This window comes from Myiozetetes cayanensis, unplaced genomic scaffold (genome assembly GCF_022539395.1).
Source record: "Myiozetetes cayanensis isolate MyiCay16 unplaced genomic scaffold, myiCay2020 scf5-8, whole genome shotgun sequence".
Classification (NCBI taxonomy): domain Eukaryota; kingdom Metazoa; phylum Chordata; class Aves; order Passeriformes; family Tyrannidae; genus Myiozetetes; species Myiozetetes cayanensis.
The window spans coordinates 112,087,770-112,106,559 of NW_026087742.1; the positions used below are offsets into that span (position 1 = coordinate 112,087,770).

At 41.2% G+C, this 18,790-nt stretch overlaps 1 protein-coding gene across 6 annotated transcripts; it reads left to right on the plus strand.

The window, feature by feature from the left end:
* The first annotated feature begins 167 nt into the window (after window positions 1–167).
* Window positions 168–17,648, plus strand: U2AF1 (U2 small nuclear RNA auxiliary factor 1). Of its 6 annotated transcripts, none has more exons than XM_050332125.1 (8): window positions 168–304; window positions 2,764–2,851; window positions 5,560–5,626; window positions 9,839–9,888; window positions 10,502–10,600; window positions 11,734–11,867; window positions 12,169–12,261; window positions 14,613–17,648. In XM_050332125.1, exons 1-8 carry the CDS (start codon window positions 261–263, stop codon window positions 14,743–14,745), a joined length of 708 nt encoding a protein of 235 aa, XP_050188082.1. In that variant the 5' UTR covers window positions 168–260; the 3' UTR covers window positions 14,746–17,648. The 6 variants fall into 6 exon arrangements, with proteins under 6 accessions (XP_050188082.1, XP_050188083.1, XP_050188087.1 ...); XM_050332126.1 differs by lacking the exon at window positions 5,560–5,626 and adding an exon at window positions 6,423–6,489; XM_050332130.1 differs by lacking the exon at window positions 168–304 and adding an exon at window positions 1,560–1,693.
* The last annotated feature ends 1,142 nt before the right edge of the window (window positions 17,649–18,790 follow it).

An 18,790-nucleotide genomic window follows, 5' to 3' on the forward strand; every position in this document is an offset into this window, starting at 1 on the left:
TTTTATTATATTTCAACCCCCGAAGGTGCACCCTTTCCCCTCCTCGGAGCAGATCCTTTTATTCCATCACTCTCACTGCCCCCAGGACATCCCCGTCCCCTCAGCGGCCGCGGCGCGGCGGACTCGAACCCCCGACCCTCCGAGTCCGCCCTCGCCCCGCCCCCGCCCTCCCCGCCGCGGCGGTTCCGGCGCGGCCGCTGTGACGCGGCGGCGGCGCCGGGTCCGGGCGGCGCGGCGGGCGGGCAGGGCGGGCGGTGGAGATGGCGGAGTACCTGGCCTCCATCTTCGGCACCGAGAAGGACAAGTGAGTGGCCCCCATCCCTCCTCCCCTGCGGCCCCGGTGTCCCCCTTGCCCCCGGGGTGGGGAGGAGCCGGAGGGGGAGGCCTGAGGCCCGTAGCGGGTTGCGCGGGGACGCGCGGCCTCGTTCGGATCGCGGCGGTCTCAGCCCTTCCCTTCCCCCTTCCCTTTCCCCTGAAGGGTGAACCCCTCCCCCGGCCCGTTTCGCTCACTCCCGGCCTCAGCGGCACCGCCGGGGCTGGGTCCCCCCGCCATTCCCGATCCTGCCTTGGAACGCGGCGGGAAGAGGGAAGCGAGAGGCGGCCGCGCTCCCCACCCCCTTTCCCCTTCCCCCCCGCCATCGCCTCCCTCAGGCCCTTCCCCTCCCCCTCAGGAACGCGCGTGCGCGCGGCGCGCGCCGCCCGGCCGGGTGGGAGGAGAGAGAGAGGGGGGAGCGCGCGCGCGCGCGCGTTCCCGCCCGCGCGCGGCCTCCGCGCGTTCCCGCGCGCGCGCTTCGCTCCCTCCCCTCCTTACCCCCAACCCTCCCCTGCCCTCCCCTCCTCCCCACCCCTCCTTCCCGGGCCGGGGCCGTTCTCGGGGACCTTCCCTTCTTCCTCTTCCCTCCCTCCCCGGCCGCCATGCGGGTGTGCCCGCGCCTCGTGGTGCGGTACCGCCCTCCCTCCCCCGTCCTTCCCTCCACCGTCCTCCTCCCCCGCGGCTGCGCCTTCCTGCCGGGCCCGCTGGGTGCCGGAGCTTCCCGCCGCCTCCTGCCAGAAAGCGCCTCCTCCTCCTCCTGTTCCCCTTTTGTTCGTGTCCCTGCGCCTCGCAGCAGCCCGAGAGCTCCCGCTCTGCTGCAAGGACAGCGACTGGTTATTTCTCCCCCCTCCCCAGGGTGCGGAGGATTTCCCCGACTGCTGCATCCTGATCCTACAGGCTTCTGCCTGCAGCCTTCCACGCGTCCGGGAACGCCTCTAGTTTCTCTGGTTGTTGGAAGCACACACACAAAACCCTCCTAACGAAAATTTGGTCACCACCGGCCTGACCAAACCGGCGTGTTTTTCCACTCGTAAAAATGAAAAAGGGGGCGTCGATGTGCTGCTGGACTAAATTACTCTTGTCAGCCCCTGGCCGTGGGGCTTCTGCTCTGCTCTGTAGCGCTGCCATTCCGGGAAAGCAGATCGGCAGCCTCTCTTGAGCTCTGTTACTGTAGCGTCCTTTCTCACAAAGGAGATACACATGAATATAATGCAGTACAGCTCCACAGTACTAATCAGGCACGAAATTCCTGTGCAGCTCCTATTTTCTGTTTAGAAAAAGCAAACGGAACCTTCCAGAAGGTGCTGAAGTTGGAGGCACTATTGGAAATTTTATAGTTAGGTATTTCTTTTTATTTCAGGTTAGAGTTCAGAAAAGACAGTAAGTATATTATAATGCTAAGTGTTTGTTTTCAAAAGCATAATGAAGAGTAAGCATGTTGTAATTTTACAGTAGAATGTTTTGCTAGAGATCAGATATGCTTTAGTACTTTAATCATTCTCCCCTTATTGAGTTGATGTTGGTTACACAGGATTGTGGAAATAATTAGTGTTGACTGTGGGAATGATAATCTTTCTTCCAGGAGAGTTCTAATATTTCACTTACCCATATACAGCCCATAGTAGTTTTCTTGCCCTTTAGAATTCTGCATTTTCCCTGTCAAGGTAACTTAAACTCCTGATGGTTTTCTTTCATCATTCCACGTGAGTTACAACTTTTTGTGAGAGTTTTACTGGCATTTCTAAACCAGCATCATTTTGAAGGTGCCACGAGATGGATCATTCAGGGAAAGCTGAAAGTGGTTAAAAAAAAAAAAAAAGCTTACTCTTGAAGTTACTGACAATATTCATGGAAATGGATTCATTAAATGAATTTGTTTTGCTTATGTGTATTCTCTCTCTAACAGGATTTTTCTCCTCCCTCAGTTTATTTCCAGTACTGTGTTGGCAGTAGCTTGAATTACCCTTAGAGTATAACTTTAAACAGGTGGTTTATAAAACATGAGAGAGGTGCAACTGTGTCAGCTCTAAAGCAGGTTTTATTGCCTGGAGCAGGGGCTGCATGAGCTGAGACACAGAGCTTGTGTAGTGTAAATTTTCAGACCGTTTTTCACGTCACTTCCCGTCCCAGCACCCACTGAAACTGGTGTAGAGACAAGGATGGAGAACAAGAAGGGTAAACCAGTGATCACTTGTGTGCGGTGGATCTGAAACCACTCAGGGTGAAATCAGTCAGATTCTGGCTGTAAATCAGGGGGAAAAGGAGTGAGTGTGGACAGGTTTGCTGTAATCCTTCCCTGTGCAGTTTTGGTGTGGATTTCCTTTCTGTGTTACTTCCCCACATCAAGATAAAGACATTTAGGGCATATGCTTTTTTGCATATTAATGCAAATCTATTTATATCTATCTATTCCGATATGTAACTACTCTATTTTTTTTTTCCCCTTGCAGGGTCAACTGTTCATTTTATTTCAAAATTGGAGCTTGTCGCCATGGAGACAGATGTTCTCGATTGCACAACAAACCAACATTTAGCCAGGTTTGTTTCCCTTTTGTTTACTCTTTCTCGTGGAAGTATATTCTGGCTTCTTTAAAACGTAGATTCTTAGATACAAGTGAATAATTAGCGAGCTCCAGATTAACTAGTTCACTTTTGGCCCCAGTTTATCTGGGTCTTTGGTTTTTTTTTGGGTATTCCATTTACTTCTCCCAGCATTTCTAATTATCTCCTGTCACCCTTAATGGCTGCAGGAAGCGATGCTGTTGTAAGCTTGCCTGTAGTAGAGACCAACCAGTGCTAACCTTCAGGTGAGTGTGCCTTCTCAGTGGTGTTCAGGCACTTAAACCATCCCAGATTTTTTAAAGCGCAGACAATGGCAGCACGTTCCACCTGTCCCAAAGGTGGGAAATTTAATGTTTCATGCATATAAGTAAACTAATTGATGAATGGAAGTGACTCATCTGTCACTGCATTTGCTCTCTGACCCAGGCTCTTAAGTTTCAAGAGTGACTTGCATACTTCCTTTGAATGTGGAAAAAATGGTTTATTAAGAACAACTTGCCTGGTTGCTGAGGGTGAATTGTCACTTGACACAACAGATTATTGAGTATTAGTGAATACAGTTAGAGACATGATATGTGACTGCATATCTACCAGAAATAAAAATAAATTTTAAAAAGTGCAGTGAGTGACAAAGTTTTTATTACTATGAGCTTTATAGTTTCCACAAATTACATTCGTGGAGAACTTTGTTTTCCCTCTGTCTATCACTGCTGATTGTCAAGGTACACAGATAAATAGATTTCTTTGGGAATGTTGCACATGGGAAGTAGTGCCTTTGAAAGTTGTTGCGTTATCAGCAGTTTTACCTACAGAGATAAAGTTTACATAAGAACAGATCTTCTGCAAGTTCATTTAATCTGCCTTGGAGCAGAATTGGTGAGAATGGTGGGCTGATGTTGGTCTGGGGAGAAATTAGGGAGGCAAGTGCTATCCATGTGACAAGTTCAGAGCTGTGGTGCTCCTCAAGCTAAACTGTGAGTGGGCAGAGGGAGTTTTAGAGGGGAATGTCAAGGTTACTGATCCAGAGGGGCTACTGGTACAACAGCTACAAAAACACTTCCCTGCTTCTGGGAATTAAATGATTTCTAATGCAAATATTTTATTTCAAAAAGAATTGTCCATTTTCAAAACTGTTCCATGTTGCTGACCTACATGGAGCACCTGCTGGAATGTATTGGTTATACAGAGACCTGAATTTAGGTCACTGGCTGCTAGATTATATTTCTAAATCAGACAAGTAGTTGTCTTTTAAGTTAAAAAAACCCACCAAAAACCGAACACAAAGCCCCACCCTAAAGCCTTTTTTAACTTTGCAAGTACAGCTTCCTCTGTCGATGCAGCTTGAAGCTCTGCTCAGACTCTTGTTTAGCAGTGCCAGCTGAAGTGGGTCAGGCGTGTCCCATTCTGGTTGTCTGGGACTGCACAGCATCGCACCTGGCAGTGTGCAGGGCTCACCACAGAAATCTTTATTTGTGTGCAGGTGGTTAATCAGCTGTGATAGAAAACAGAAGAACAGAGACTTCACTAATGGGAAGTTTTCAGCACAACGTTTTTACCTTGTACAGCTCTTGCTGGTGCAGCTGCTTTACAGAAGAGCTGTGTTAGGAAAGGTCATGCAATCCAGGGTGATCAAATTACCCCCAGTCAGCAGGAACACCCGAACTAGATGCATGTTTCTGGCGCTCTCCAATTGTAGGCTAAATCATGGGTAGTTTAAACCTGGGCACAAAGCTTTGGTTGGTATGACCGTACCCATTAAAAAATGTGTGTGATTATTAAATGTGATTTTTTTTTTAAATTTTTTTTTTTTTAACGTGTTAAATGGGCAGCATGTGTAGGTGTGACATTGCTGGTCCTGTGACTCCTTTAAGCTCTGAATTCTTACTGTGACTAATAATAATGTGTAAGCTAAAATTACTTGGGGATTGCCATTCATACTGACTAACGTTGAGCTTGTATTTTAAGTAATCAGATTTCAATTTTTTGAGCTGCTTACAGTGATATGGACGTTTGGAATTTTTTTGTAATATTAGTTTACTAACTTAAACATGGTTTGTTTTTTCAGACAACTTGATTTTAAGAAGAACGGTACAAATGTAAGGTTTCAAGTCTGCCTGGGCTAATTCTTCAAGTAAAAAGCAGAAGGGCTAAAAGGATATTGTCCTTATTTGAAGGATCGGAAACATGTGAACCTATGATGCTATTATATTATTTAAACAGAAATTCCACCAAGAAATTCCTGACGCACAAAACGAGACGTAGCTGTTGCCTAAAGGCCTTAACTGTCTGGTGTAGCACTTTGGAGACTGTGGCATTATGTACTACATGCTGTGCACATAACACTATTTTTTCTCCCCCTAGACTTGCAGTAGTGAATCTGGTCTCGAAGGGCTTAGGCATCTCCAGAACACCTCGTGTGACGTTGTAGGTCACTGTGCCTCACACCTCCCATTTTGAGGATAGCTGTTGAGACAAACGCAGCTCTTTCTTGGTGGTTAATTAAAACTGTTTTCATAATATGATGGTCTGGATGCAATTTTGGAAGATACTCTGCAAATACAAAAGGAAGTCTTTAAGGATAAAATATGACTTTTAGCTGTTTGCAAACAAGTTGTCTCTTTGCAATTGTCTATTATATGCACAGCAGCCAGTAGAATTCCCCTTTTTATTTTTTTTCCCCGCAGACCATCTTGATTCAAAACATCTATCGTAACCCCCAAAACAGTGCACAGACGGCTGACGGCTCACACTGTAAGTCCCACAGTTGGAGAAATTTTTTTAAAGAATGGTGTTAAAGAGCCCACTCCTAATTATGAGAAAATAATGTTGGCTCCTGAGCTGCTGACATAAAGCTGTTGCAAACAGGACAAGTGATGGAACTCTTGCGCACAGATCAAGAATTTGGGGAACGTGTGCGATTCCAAGTGCAGAAGTGGCTGCATAAATTGGACTTGATGCAGGTTCCCTTTTGTGTTGCAAAGTGAAGCTGGATTTCTCAGTAACACTGCCGTTTTTTTAAAGGGTTGAACTGCAGACATTCCTCAAATTCTTGATTTAACAAAAAAAAATTAAAAAAAAAATTAAAAAAATAGGTATATATGTGATGTACGGTAAGTTCCCCAAAACTGGGTTTTCTTTCATCTTAACTTTTTTAGGAAAATGGAGATTTCATGTTATGCTGTAATTATTGTATTGCTTCCTTTCCTGCTAAGAAACCATTCAGTAAAACCAAATTGGAATTACTGTGCTTGTAATGTAAATGGTGTGTGGATGCCACCTATTACAGAGCTGTCTGAATTCATGCAAAACTCCTCTAGTAATATTGGTGAACGGAATAAAATACAATAATGGAGTGTCATGAGATCTCTATTACTTTACAGTGTTAGGTTGATTTAGAAAGGTCACCAGCTAAGCAAAAGTTCTCCTTCTTGGGAGAGAATAACCACCTCTCTTTCAGCACAGACTCGGCCAAAGCGACCCTAAAGGAAACCAGTTTCTTGTTAAAATTATTTTCCATAATATAAAGTTGTTGCGTTTTGTATTTCAGACCATTGCCCTCTTGAACATTTACCGTAACCCTCAAAACTCTTCCCAGTCTGCTGACGGTTTGCGCTGTAAGTTCATACAAGTTCCTTCACTGGTTCCCTGGGCTTGATTGTCAGAGCTCAGTGTCGACTTAAGCTGGTCTGCCATTTTAGTTTAACAGATCAAACTGACCACGTTTCGTTAAATGTGTTCAAAACAAACACAAAAAAAAAAACCAGGAAAAAAAAATAATTTTTTTTGTCCCACTCACCTTCCTCCCTACTCCCAAAATGATGAGGGGAATCTGAATACCAACTACTAAATCCAAAAGGGTTGAAATTGTACTTCCCCAGTGAAGCAGTCTTGGTTGCACTGCTTTCTTCCTGTCACCTTTCTCCCTGCCAGTTGCCTGCATCCTACGAATGGTTTTCTGTATGTTTTGTGCTATCCGTTAGGTTCCACTGTCCAAAGAGCAGGACAATGACACATTGACTTCATCCAGAACAAATTTCCTGCTCTGTAAACGTTAAGAGAACTTGAATTTGAAACTTCTCAGACTGCATGCAGAAATTTGTCCCAGGTTAATGCAACTTCCATTTAGGGAGTGCACTTTAGAATATACCATGACTGACAAACGCTTCCCTTCTGGCAGCTGTCCTTTTTGGATGGGTGCGTGCTTAAAATTCCTTCCGTGCTTCGAAAATTCAAATTCCAAAGCCAAGTGGCGTATTTACCTAAGAAAAAATATTTTTAAAAGTACTTTTGAGGAGGGGAAGGCATTTGGGTATGGTCATGAAGTAATTTAATGACTCCTCCTCAGAAAAAAATGGGCATAAAAGCAAACGCACCTCCTGTGAGACTGGCAGCAGTTAATGACCAGGACTGATCGGCGAGTACTGATAGATATATCAGTGTAACTGAATCATCAATATTAGAATAAGATTTATAAAAAAAAAAAAAAAAAAAAGTCTTAGGACCAAAAAAGGGTCGGTGTTCTTTTCTAACTAATATTTCTTGTTGAAGTGAGTATTGACTGTGTGGTAATAAAGCTTTGTTTGGCTATTCCTTTTTTTTTTGACTGTTGGATTATAGACTAGTTCAGATTAGTTACCAGCATTTGATTAGAAGTGCCTTGTGAAATCAGCCACTAACTTAAAAGTCAGCACTGCCTCTCCTGCTTCTAAAAGTAATGATGGCTCAATTAAATGATTTGAGGTGTTGTCACACTAGACATGCAACGGGCTGTGTAATTTTGTCTAGATGCTTAAACAGTTCTATTGGTTTGTAGGCTCTCTTGTTGCAGATGCTTAGTAGTTAACGCTGTTTCAGGAGACCACAAAATTTCCAGTTGGGTATTTCCACTGTTTCCCTAAACTCTCAATGCGCTGGTAACTAATTTGCACAGAGTGACAGCAGTTTGGTCTGTGGAGCTGTTTAGATTTACAGCTGCAAGAGTCCTGAACAGATTCTCCAGTGTTGCAAATGCTGGTATCCAACTCTTAGTTTGTCGTGACAAGCGAGTAGCTGTGTACCAGAGCCTCACTGTACCTCCTGGGGTACAGCTGGAGCTCTGCAAGCAGTAGATTTGCTGGAACTCCTGGCTCCTTGTTACTTTGGTATTTGTCCCTACTTAAGTACTGCATGTATTTTCAATGGATAACTTTGGGTAGCTATTTAATGCTTTGTCGTTGTTGCTTAACTGTCTTCCTTTCTATTGCCGTCGTAGAGGATTAACCTTAGTTTTGAACAGCAGTAGTTTTCCTGAGTATTTTAATTAGTAACTGGGGCTTCTCAAGGTTCAGATACCAGTAGCCCTGGAATAATATGGATGTTTGTAAAGCCTGTGCATATGTATGCTTCCCACTTTAGAAGGACATTGAATTAGTCATTAACTAACTGTTGCTTATGATCTCTTAATTTGACAATGGAATCTCCTTAAAAGTTTTTGACACTTGTCCATCTGGTAACAAGTCAGTATTTCCAAAGTGGCTCACAGAGCCCCTGTCTGATACCTTTAAAAACAACAACAACAAAAAAACCTTAGATATTAGTAAGCTGTTATCAGTGGTGTTGGCAGAACCTTGAGAATATAGTTAAGTATTAAACTGCCTAGAAATACTGGTTTAATGTTTGATATTCCTTAATTTGCAGTATAACCATGGGGAAGGAGAAATTTCTTAAAAGCAAATAACGTTTCAAATGCAGAGACATTGTTAGCCTAAACTATAACCAAATGCTCCTGAGCCTCTCCTGGAGGTGAGCTGGGTTGGAAGAACAGGACCTGAGTTCCAGAGAATGTGGCTGGTTAATATTAGAGCCTTTGAATAAAAATGTAAACTTTGTCCAAGTTGTAATAATAGCCAAAAATGACTGAGCCCAAAGCATATATTTTTTTTTTTTCATAGCAGCCTGAAAGTGAATAAACTTTGCTTTATTGGCTCAGATTTTTGTCTTTCTCGTTTCTGTGAACTAAAGCAGCAATGTTTCTAATTTAAACACCAGCATATTTTTCTAGCATAAAATGCAGGGGTTGTTTTAAAACAGCTCCGCTTGATCTTAATAAGCCACTTAATTGCTGAAGAGTTAATACATTAGGCTTTAATGTATACAGCTTGTTTAAAGTGCTGCAGACTGGAAGAAATAAATGAAATACATTTTTATACTTCTAGTGCTTTGAAAAATAAGCCAAACTTACATTGGTTTTTGTAGCAGCAGGCAAGCAGCACTCAGTTTTAAAGTCCAGCTTGGAGCATGAAAATAATCTAACCTGAATATGTGGCTAGCTTGTCTTGCACTAAAAGGTGTTCTGCAGGACTACAGAAAAGCTTAAATTATAATCAAAATTAAAATAGAAAATTGCTCTCTCTTGCAAAGCATTATGGTACCCTGCTTTGAGAGCACCCAGAAAAGTGTGTCATTTCAATAACTATTTTGAACAAATTTAAAAAAAAATTCTGGGCTATGTTATATTGTGAACTCAAATTCTAGTGGATATGCTGGAGAGGTGGACATAAAATTCTGCCTTTAGGAAGAGGAACACTAAATTGTAATAATACTTCAGAATATGGAAATGTAACAAAGCACTTGCCTTCTGTTTAGGTAAAATTGTTAGTAGATAGAGAGGGGGACTGTACATTAAATTTAAAGTGATACTTCAAAGGAATTCCTTTCCCCTTCCTTTGAATTTGTGGCATACAAGCTTGGCTCTGATTAAAGCTTGCTTTGATTTGATCATATCAATGTAATGTTTTGACAGATACTTTGGGGACTCAAAGCTCTTCACACATCCTTATTTTTTAATATTCCTGTTAGTTAGCTCCATGCTATATGGTGTCTCTTATGCTCCAGACGGCCTCTCTAGATTGTTTTGTAGTATGATCAAAATCTCTCCTTCCTTGTTGGCAGGCTCTAATCAGTATGACTCTTTGACTTTTGCAGGTGCTGTGAGCGATGTTGAGATGCAGGAACATTATGATGAGTTCTTTGAGGTATGTAAAAATGCATTAAAGTGTTAGTGGACCTGTCACCACAGACAAGTGAAATGGATGTAGTGCATAGCACAGTGAGGTGGATTCAGGCAAAAGCACTTATTTCCTCAGGTGTTCATATAAAACTGACAGCTTTATTTATTTAGCAGTGCTAAATAGCTCCTGGTGTAACCTTTGGTTAGTTTAGCTTTAACTTTTCTGTTTGAAATAGACTTTAATCAAAATCAGCAGCTTAAGCAATGTAGCATTTTGATTCTATAACCTGCTTCCTTTTTATGAATTCAAAATATACTTCATTATTTATACAGAAAGAAAGTGAAACTACAGCATCAAAGTTTATGTGTTGTGTTTTCAGTGCATCTTACGTATTGTGTAAATACTGTTTGCATAATGTTTTCCATAGGTTTTTGTTGTATCTTGTTAGTGCTGTACCTACAGATGGACACGGTACAGGCCAAGCAAGTACTGACTTTAAAATCAGAAATATAAAAAACATGCTGATTTCGCTTTTTTTCACTGAGGAAAAGTTGTCTTTCATGCTCACAGCTAAACACAACATTTCTGTACTTAGAACTGATGTGCTGCAAACGTGTAATGGGTTTCTCTTGCTTAGGAGGTCTTCACAGAAATGGAGGAGAAATACGGTGAAGTTGAGGAGATGAACGTGTGTGATAACCTTGGAGATCATCTAGTTGGAAATGTATACGTAAAGGTAGGATAAACAGGCATCTCTGTGTAATCACTAGGGGTGGGGTTTGTTGATTTATAATTTTAAAAGCTACTGTATGATTTAGAGTTTGCAAGAGAAGCTTCCGAAGTCATGATTTAAAGTGGAGTGAAAATGTGAAAGGAATCTGAAAGAAATTTTAATAAATGATGAGAAACTTACTTGATTGTCAAAATCTGTAATTTTCAGAAAGATTAACACTTGTTTTTTTAGCACAGTTATGAACACTGTATTGCTGGGCTCTTTAGTTTGGGATTAATTTGGGATTTGTCTTACCATCATGTTGCCCTTTAAGCACTTTGTTATGAGAGAGGTTTATTTGCAGCAGGTGCATTTATTTTTTAACTTCCCAGTTAAACACAGTATCCTATAATCCTGTAATATTTGGCACTAGCTGTGTGGTTTAAGGTACAAACTGGAGCACTTGGGTTTAGCTTTTAAAAGGTATTGATATCTCTTGAATAACTAGTACAAAGTTGTCACCTGGAGGAATTTTATTGTGTGGGCACAGTGTTGGGGAGGTGTAAGAAAGTTTGTTTGAATATTTGAACCGTGCATTCCCTTAACTGGAAAGTATTTTCACACCTGTATTGGTCATAATCAGAACTAAAAGTTGTTTTTAAAGATTTGCAAGTGGTTAGCTGTGAAAAGGTGTTTCAAATGTTTTACACTCATCATAAAACAGGATCAGATTTTTGTAAATTGTGATCTAAATGAATGAGAACTCCAGTTCTCATGCAGATCTCTCTTAAATGTTTGAAGAAATGTATTACATCAGGAGTGTTGGTGTTCCCGGAAGTACTTGTAAGCATTCTCATGGTTTAAAGCTGTACTAAGAAAACACAGTATCTTTTATTGACCAACTTTTTCACTTGAAGGACCAAAGAGAACATAATTAAGAGGAAAAATCAATGTTTTGATTAGCTCTGAGTCCCATTTAATAAAGAGCTGACATATTTACCCTTGATTTGCTGGACTTTCCCAGGGAACTCTGAAGTAGCTTCTAGTTCCGTGACTGGTCCTGAGCCTCAGATACCGCAGAACTTGATTGGATGGGAATCTTCAACCTACTTCTGTTACTTCTCTGTAGAGTGAGAAAATGTTACTTTTGCTTTTAGTTTCGCCGTGAAGAAGATGCAGAAAAGGCTGTGATTGACCTGAACAATCGCTGGTTCAACGGGCAGCCCATCCATGCCGAGCTCTCGCCTGTGACTGACTTCAGAGAGGCTTGTTGCCGTCAATATGAAATGGGGTAAAGCACTGACTTCCTCTGGCCTTGGCAGTGTCTGAGAAATGTTTGCACAGGCAGGGAGGTTGCTTGGGTGTGGATTTTATGTGTAGCTGAGCATAGGAAGAAAACCACCTCAGGTAACTGTGATGTGGAGGATCTGTGATGAAACGCTTGACTTTTGCCATCTTTTTTTGGGATGACCTAGGAGTGATTCACTGGCAGTAAACGATGGTTGCGATGTGCTGGCTTTTGGGTGGCTAAAAGTCCAAACAGGTAGTGTGGAGCTGGGAATTCTAACTGTGCCTCTTGAACTCTGTTTCAGAGAGTGTACACGAGGAGGTTTCTGCAACTTCATGCATTTGAAGCCCATCTCTCGAGAGTTAAGACGTGAGTTGTACGGGCGTCGCCGTAAAAAGTAAGTTTCTTTTTAAACACCATTAAAATGAGTAAATTAATGATCAGTTGCTGAAATATCCAAAGGCAGATCTTTAAACTTAAGTTCTCCTCTTTTTTCTAATGCACCTTCTGGCACGTGCCAGTGGAAGGGCATCAAGTAAAGCTGACAAGTGGTTTAGAACTAAGGTGTAGGTCTCTAAATAAAAAGTTATGGTGCTTCTTGCTCTGCAGTGCTGTGGGTGCTCAAGGTTGATGTAGCTCTAGGAGAAGGCAGGGTTCAAGGAGAGGAAAATTCGCTGAGTTTACTGAATTTATAGGCCCTGTCTGTGGCTCAGATCTGCAAACTGTACTGAAGGACATTATTTGGGAGAAATTGCTTTATGCCTCTTATGTTTCATTCTCTTCTAGATGTGTCAAACACAGGCTGCTTTGCTAATGGGCATTTTGGCAGCACCAGATTGGCCTCTTTCAGCATTATGTGCAGTCAAGCATATCTATAGATTATACTCAGGACCCAACTCTGTTTGCTTTTAACTGTTAATGGCTGATTTTTGTAGCCTGTATTCATCAGTCACTGTACTGAGCTCACTGTTTATTAATACCAGCCTCACAGCTTGACCCTTCTTGATAGGAATTCTGAGTGGGGAAAAAAGAACAGTAATTTTGTTTAATGGTAAAAAGATGTGAGAAATACATTGTTATATATTATTCATCTAGTGAGGTGCCTTGTAGAAGGGCTTATACCTCTTGCTGTTGCTATGATGGTTCACTTGGAGCTGGATTCAATCTGCATTTAGGACCTTGCTATTTAGTGTAGGCATGGAAAATTGTTGATCTTGCTTTTATCTAGAGCACAATTTTGTAGGTTCCTTTCAGTCACAGAAAGAGCCTGGGATTGTAGATGTGTTTTTCCTATAGATGTCTCTTAATTGGCAGTGTCTCAGAAGTTGTGAGGATGAATTTAACTTTCAAAAACATTGATTGCCTTGCTTAGCCCACATGTATAAGTGCCTAAATACTTTTCCTAAAGCATCCCAATTAATATTAACTTACATGCAAGTTTTTAAGATGTTTGAATTATTCATGAAAAAACAAAGTATGCTTTTTATATTTGCCTCACTGTTACAAATCCAGATCTCTCAGACTTAGTAATGCTGATTTAAAGATACCACCTTTTTTTGCAAGAAAACTGTTTGTTTGGCTTTGGAATATGTTTGTTTTATCCACAGCCCAGTTTCAGTATGTGGTAAAACAAAATAGCTGAATCCTCTGCCCAGTTTTGTTTTTATTGGCCTTATTTGAAGTCTTTGTGCAGCGAAAGCTGTCACAGGTTAGCAGTAAGGCTTGGCATAAAAAATACCATTTCTTGGGTCAGTGGGGTTGCACAGGTAGGTTGTATAAACTAGACTGTCCTGAAAGTAGTTCTGCACAGAGTGAAGTGTGTCAAAAGGGTTTTGAGTAGGAAAAAGAAGGGTAAACCAGAACGTCTGAATAATCAAAGGCAAATTCAACAATTTGGGCCAGCTGAGTGGTATGCAAGAATTAAGTATATGTCTGTCATAGTAAAACTTGTCACCACACATAATCCCACCCCAAAACATCTCACTATGAAACAATATTCTGCAAACTGAAGGCTTTTAGCATTTGTTTCCTTGAGTTTTTTCAGTTCTGCTGTAATTTCTACATATATTTAGAACTGTACTGTTAACTTGTTTTATGCAGTTAATTTTTCTGAAATACTTAAAGGCACTGAGAAGTGACATGACATACAAACCATAAATCCACAGTAGCTCTGTTAGCAGGATGGAATGGATGGTTTTAGCTTCATTCCTGAATTTTTCCTCTGCCTCAGAGGCAGGGAAGGTGATTTGCCAGTGCTGATGGCTTGGGGGGGAGGGCATGATGTAGAAAAAAGAGGGGGAAACAATCACAAAGAACTGAGTTGTAATTGCTAATTAATGAAATTGATTTAATATGAGTGGACTTAATAGCAGCTTTAGGCTTTTGGCATTCAGAGCTGTTCCTGTCTGCCAAAGCAGGTGTCCCTTTCTCCTGCTTCTTTAATTAACAGCTGTATAACAGTGCCTTGGTTCCTCTCCTTGCCCTTCCTTAAGGTGTGCAGATCCACTGGAACAGGTGACTGCAGGGAACAGTCCGTTCTTGTTCCAGTGTGCGTTGACTCCCTGGTATTTAAAGTTTGAGCAGTTTGTAAATCCGTGGTTTCTCATCCCGAGTGCCAATTTAACCAATCCTTATAACGACACGCTGCCTTTCTCCTCCTTTATCGCTCACATCCTTAATTAAGCGTGGTGCTGCAAGTGAACTGCTGGCTGGGATGAGACAGTAAAACATTCAACTTTTTCTGTGCAGGCATCGGTCCAGGTCGAGGTCCCGTGAGCGCCGGTCTAGATCCAGAGATCGCGGCCGTGGCGGCGGCGGCGGAGGAGGCCGCGAGCGCGACAGGAGGCGGTCGCGAGACCGCGAAAGATCCGGTCGATTCTGAGCCATGCCATTTTTACCGTATGTCTGCTAGAAAAGTGTTGTAGTTTGACCAAACAAAGTTCATAATGACGTTTTTTTTAAAGATGGGCTTCTGAATAAAAAAATTTGTAGTGATACAGTATTCTTTGTGTAACTTGTTTCTTGTTGGGGGGGAGGTCTTTTTAACTGTCATTCCTCTATCTTGACAAATACCTGGATTAACTCTGCCTGAGGAAAAGGTGGTAAATGTGTTGGAAGAGCGCCAGTTTTGGTTTGGATTTTTTTTTTCCTTTTTTTTTTTTAATTATTCGGGTATAATTTGAACTGTTGATGCAAATGTATGTGTATATAATATAAAATATATTATATACATAGTAAAAATAATATACTGCTTAAGAAACAGTTACTCACATAAATTTCCCTTTTCTGCTATGCTGTCTGCTTATTTAGGTTAGTTTAGGCACATTTAAGAGGAAGGCTGTGCGAAACGCATTTATTTACCGAGTAGAAACGCTTAGTTACAAAAATGTATGTTTGTTTGTTACCAGAAGTCTGTGCTCTGTCTATCAATGTGACTGTGGCATTTACAATAAATCCAATTTCTTGGTGTAAAATCTAAAGCCTATTTTCTAAGCACTCCGGAGTAGTTGAGTTGCTACTCCTGGCTGCCTATTTTCTAAGCACTCTGGAGTAGCTGAGTGGCTGCTCCCAGCTGTGCCAGAGTTCATAGTTCAGGTTTTTATAATTCTTGACTAAATTCCTTGTCTTTGGCTGGAAAGAAAGTTGCCTAGTGTAGTGTGGAAAAAAAAGTAATATTTTTATTGCGGTGATTCGTAATAGGCAGGTGAGGGTTTTGTGAAAAAAGAAACCACCAAAATTCTGCTCCATGCAACATGATACAGAAGTGCTATTGAAGGAAATGCAAGGTCCTAAATACAAGGATTGAATTTCTTAGCTAATTGATATTTTTTTTTCAATCTATTCTCTCTTACCTGTCATGTAAGAAGAAGCATTTTGTTAGTGTTCAAGGTCATAGGAAACTAACTGGATGCTAGTGGAAAATAAATCTTTTTTTCCACCTTTTACTTGCTTTCTGATAGTCTGGAGGGTGATAATGGTCAGTTTTCACTTTCTTCACAAATTGTTTTTCTGAGCTTGAATTGCACAATCGCTGAACATCGCAGGTTGTGTCTCAAAGCGTTAAAGCTCCAGTGGAAATGTTGGAACATCTTCAGAGGCAGTTGGTACAAAGGCTGAGTTGCAGTTTCACCTCATTCATGTCTGCTGTTATTCAAAGTGTAACACAGCAAGAAGTTCTGGTCAGTGATCATATTTCTGCAAGATATGACTTTATGTGCACAAAGCTGTGTGATACCATGCAGTTTTCCAGTGGGGGAAGGAATTTATTAGAGCTTTATTAGTTCTGAGCCAGATAACTTGCTGAATGATGAATCTGCAACGTGATGATTATTAAATAAAAAGAAAAAAAGGAAATAGAAGGGATATGGATTCATCACATAGAGGCAAAGAGAAGCTGGTTTGTTAATCTAAGTATAAAACCATTTTGCTCACTGGAACATGGAAAACAAAATAACATTGAAAAACTAGCTTTTTTTAAATGAATCTTCTTTGCTTATTACAACTCAATTCCTGCACCAGTTCAGTTTGAATTCATTTTGTTTCCACTGGATGGTTTGGCCAACCACACTGTGGAACTTCAGTTTGCCAGGAAGGACCCTTTTTGGAGAAATACCACTCAAGCAGTTGAAGCTTGACGTCTCCACGTGATGTTCTGTTAAGTCTGTAAAGGAAATGATGCTTTCTTTCTACTGTAAGAAATTGAACAGTGCCTGGCATTAAATGGCTGAACTGAAATGTATTTCTCCTAGGCATTAGCAATTTCAAATTGATAATTCAGTTCTTGCTGTTTATGGGATATTAATCCTGTTGCTTTTCTTTTTTTTTTTTTTCTTCAGTGAGATTCAGGATTATTAGTGAGCTAATTCAAATCTTAAACTCCAAAAGGTGAGGATAGTCTTTCTGTTTTGTTTTTCTTCAAACAGTATGAAGTACAAAGGGAATACTGTTTAAAAGGTTTAAGATCATTTTTACACAGATTAATGACACAAACTGATTTGCCCTATAAACAAGTTAGTCTAAAACAATACAAATGTGTCCCTGTAATGGCTTTAATCTGTTTATCTAAACCCTGTTAGTCTGCAGGTATATTTTTGCATGAACAGATAGTGGAAGGTTGATTTCTCTCTCTTCCCCAATACCATTTTGCTTAAGAAAGCACTCCTGAATTCCACCAAATGTGTAATTGTATGATCTGATTGCGTGGCTGCCCAAAAATTAGCAATGTAACTGGAACACATCAGGATGGGCACTGCAAGCTGTGGATTTTACTGGATATTCTAATGGGTGCCTAGTGACAGCATTCAGCATATAAACTAAGCTCATGACATATCTTGTTAGGTTCACGTTTCAGGACTGTACTACCAGCAAAGTTCATCAAATTTGAAATTTAAATTACTCCAATTTGGTTAAACATTTATATGTGATAATCCCAGAAGTGGAAATTCTACCTCCCCCTTCTCTTGTTGCTCACAATGTCTTTAAGATTTATTTTTTTCCCCTCCTCCCCAAGGTACCTACTTTCCAAATATTTCATTGTTGACTCTTTCTGTTGAACAGTGGATCTTAATTTATGAAATTCCTTTACCTCAAATAAGGGACAGCATACAGGATTTTCTGAAGTCTGAGTCAATTAGGTTGAAACTGTTCATCCCAAGTGGCTTCCTCTTCTTTGTATTTGGCTCTTATTCTGTGAAAATGCTGCTTGTCCATGAATATGATGTATGTTGAGACTGTAAAACCAAATGGAGAAAACTTGTTCAAAATAAAGCCTTTTTTTTTATAAGAGTCTGACAAAAATTATCCCTTTCCTTTAGATGGGATGCTGCTGTCTAAATGACTGGTGAGGACATACACCAAGTTTCCAATTCTTCACTCTTGAGCTATTTTTTGAGCAATTCTTTGTCTTCCGTTCTTCAGAGCTGGTGAAGCATGTCTTCAACTAAAATAACCCCAACCTCTCCATATTCACTCGGTAAAGTTGAATATCAGAAGAATGCAACTTGGGGTCAGGACTTGGGGTGTTTTGGTTTGGGTTCTTTTAATTGGTAAGGGTTTTGGCTGAGAGATCCTGCAGGTTTCTGTTGTGGTGGTCCATGGAAGACAAGAGGGCTATTTTTGGCAGAAGAAACGTGTTTAATTGAAGAAATGAGGAATGGAAAAGGGGTCATGGCTTTTAAAGATGATTCCCCTCCTGGTGTTGCATTGCTCAAGCTACAAAACTTGGGGTGTTAAGGACTGTGCCCAGTGCTGGTGTTGTACAACAACACCTTACACTGCATCTGCTGTCTTTAATACATTAGAAGTGAAGCTGCTTTCATAGCAGCTGTGAGGTGGGTATGGGTAAATCATTCCAACTGCAGCTGCACTAAAGACTTCCTAAAAGCAGTCCTGTTCAGGAAAAGTTCGAGCTGAAAAACAGAACCGAGTTGATGCTTCATTTCAGCTGGTGAGGCTGTGACAGAAGAGAATATTTGTAGCTGCATTTGCCACTTACTGCAAAGGCTAAAGCTGAGCTTCAGCTTCTCCAGCTGTTACTGGAAAGAACAGTTTTACCCTTGGGGTGAATTAATTGCAATTTAAAATATCAAACTTGCATCCAGATGCCTGTAGATTTAATCAGATTCATGTTGAATTGATACACAGGTATTTCTGAATTCCATCGGTTTAACCAATGTTGCTTTCTTAACGAATCACAGAATGGTTTGGGTTGGAAGGGAAGTTAAAGGTGATTGGGTTCCACCCCCCTGCCATGGGCAGGGACACCTTCCACTAGAGCAGGTTGCTCAGAGCTTCATCCAATCTGGGCTTGAACGCTTCCAGGAATGGGAAGTCCGTAGCCTCACTGGGCAGCCTGTGTTGCACTGTCACAGTGCTGAGGGTGTTTCCAAATAATTTTTTTTTGCAGTTTTCATTTTGTTCAATCCACA

Coding starts and splice junctions, on each gene's coding strand:
- U2AF1 (XM_050332125.1), top strand. CDS start 261: ATGGCGGAGTACCTGGCCTCCATCTTCGGCACCGAGAAGGACAA. Junction 2,852..5,559: donor ACAAACCAACATTTAGCCAG/GTTTGTTTCCCT, acceptor TTTTCCCCGCAG/ACCATCTTGATTCAAAACAT. Junction 10,601..11,733: donor TTGGAAATGTATACGTAAAG/GTAGGATAAACA, acceptor TTTTGCTTTTAG/TTTCGCCGTGAAGAAGATGC.